This window comes from Cyprinodon variegatus, unplaced genomic scaffold (assembly GCF_000732505.1).
Source record: "Cyprinodon variegatus isolate N-32 unplaced genomic scaffold, C_variegatus-1.0 Scaffold4, whole genome shotgun sequence".
Taxonomy (NCBI): domain Eukaryota; kingdom Metazoa; phylum Chordata; class Actinopteri; order Cyprinodontiformes; family Cyprinodontidae; genus Cyprinodon; species Cyprinodon variegatus.
The window spans coordinates 3263452-3265690 of NW_015150457.1; the positions used below are offsets into that span (position 1 = coordinate 3263452).

The following is a 2239-nucleotide window of genomic DNA, read 5'->3' on the forward strand; positions in this document are numbered from 1 at the left end:
TGAAATATACTATACTATACTAGTTTAACTACGGTAATAATAATTAAAAAAATTTAACTAACTGTCCGATTTTTTTTTTCTTTTACCCGAGAATGAATAGCGCTGGAGCACAATTTTGTTCAGGCGGGAGTTGGTCGCCTACAGTGACGTAATTCAGGAGCACCAACAGAATCATGGCGGCCACCGGCAACAAATCAGTTCTGTTCGTTTGTCTGGGTAAGAGACGGCTTTTACCATACCTTCAGCAACTGTTTTTTAATTAAACACCACGTGTAGAATAAGTACACATTTTGTACTCTCAGTTATCCCCTTGTTATTTTCTTTATTCAGGTTGCATCGTATTTTTTAGCTAGCTTGCCTCTCAGGTGCTAAAACTTCAGGGCCATACGCCAGCAAAATCAGGACTTTAACTCACATTAAAAACATTTTTTCACGTTTTCGAGCATAGATTTGTCCGATGTAACGGAAAGAAAAGTAACTCGCATGTGGGGAACGTTTCTCGCATACAGTGCAGTTTCGGACTAACTTTGGCTAGTTTGACAAGAACAGGTGGATCAATAGTGGCTGTTATCCAGTTATTGGAAGCTCCGCCTCTCTGCATGGTTGTACTCAACGCCCAGGAACTAGAAATGCAGATCTAGAGTGCCTCCCTTGTTAATGGTCTACCACATCAGGTCTAAATCTCTATAATGCAATTATCCCATATTTATTTGTTTTACTGTAGATTGTAGATAACCTTTGACATTTACATATTATTTTCACCTTGGATTTTATGCCACCTTTTAGATTTATATATATAAAAAAAACAATGTACAAAAGTCGTTCAATAAGTAATGCCCCTGACTCACTTCCAGAAGTTTGATCCAGCTGAAATTTAGCATGTGAGGTTATTTAAATCTCTATAAATTAAGTAGCAAATTACAGCTCTGAACTATGTGTGGTTTCTGACTTATAGGGGTTTGAACTGAGTAAAGTCTGAAATGGAGCCTGTTGAGTGTCGAGCAGTGATCTGGTTTTTCCTATTTGAAAGGACTCACACCACGGGAGACTTTTGATAAAATTAAAGTAACTCATGGTGATGATGCCCATTATATGACCTTGCAAAATGTTTTACAAGGTTATATTATGGGACATTATCGCTATAAGTTACTTTCATTTCATCAAAGGTCTCCTGTTGTGTGCGTCCTTTCAAATGCAAAAACACAGACTAGACTCAGTTTGAACACCTGTAAATCAGAAACCACAATGAGTTCAGAGTTGTAATTTGCTATTTAACCTATAGAGATTTAAATAATTTCAGGTCGATCAAACATCTGGAAGTGGGTCAGGGGTATTACTTATTGAACACCCCTCGTATGTGTTAAAAGTAACTGGAGTGCTCTACTCTAGTCGGATCGAATAATCTCACTTCTATCTAAACCTAACAAGTTTAATTGGATTACATATGATCATATTTCCTTGAAAGTTGAACGTAAAACGAGCTTAAAGTCGTAGGGAAATCATATTTAAATGTCAAATAATTCTGGCTTAAACATAGGGATTAATGTGCTGCTGATGCACCTGAAATTCCCTAATGTGTGACAATAAACGGGAGTCCTAGTTTGTTCAAAACGAGTGTAAACCGATTAATTTTTTTTTTTTTTTTCTTTTTTTAAAAGTCTTTATGAAGCTCATTCAGTGGGTGGGGCGGCGCTCTAGTGTCCTCTATTGGCCAACCGCCACTGGGGTATACAACTTGGCTTTATCACATCATTAGGCTTTGCCCAGCGTAGGGGGGTCTAGGGGTATCCTCCGCCAGAAATTTTTCACATTTATACACTCTGAAACTCTATTTCCTGTGTTTTGAGGTGTAATACAGCAAAAAAAATGTGTCTTTGTTATGACACTACTTTTTTCCTGATTATGAGAAGTATGTGTGCTTGACCAGAGGTGGAAATTTCATAAGGAAGGCATGAGATCATTTTCAGGTACAATATTAAATTTCATAGGTTTATTCAAACAATCAGAAAGTGTAATGCTATGTTTACACCCCATGCGATTTAAGCATCAAAAAAGCGCCTGCTGTTTCATTTTTGATGCATGTGCACATTAAGGTCAGACACACCTCAAGAACATCTTTGATGCTTCAGAAGCACATCCAGTAAACTGAACAGATGATTCTGCTCCTCCTGTGTTCAATGCCAGAGAGCGGTTTTTCTATATTTGCTGTGATCAGTGAGTAAAAAGAAGTTTTAATATA

General features: G+C 37.4%; 1 protein-coding gene across 2 annotated transcripts in view; it reads left to right on the forward strand.

Moving 5' to 3' along the window:
- The first annotated feature begins 64 nt into the window (after window positions 1-64).
- The window catches only part of acp1 (acid phosphatase 1, soluble), an 18626-nt gene continuing 16451 nt past the window's right edge, over window positions 65-2239 (forward strand). Inside the window, exon 1 of one of the 2 annotated variants that reach the window (XM_015371727.1) lies at window positions 65-216. In XM_015371727.1, the coding sequence (XP_015227213.1) occupies window positions 174-216 (43 nt within the window). In that variant the 5' untranslated portion in view covers window positions 65-173. The remainder of the gene's footprint in view (window positions 217-2239) is intronic. The other variant, XM_015371721.1, reaches the window with a different exon arrangement.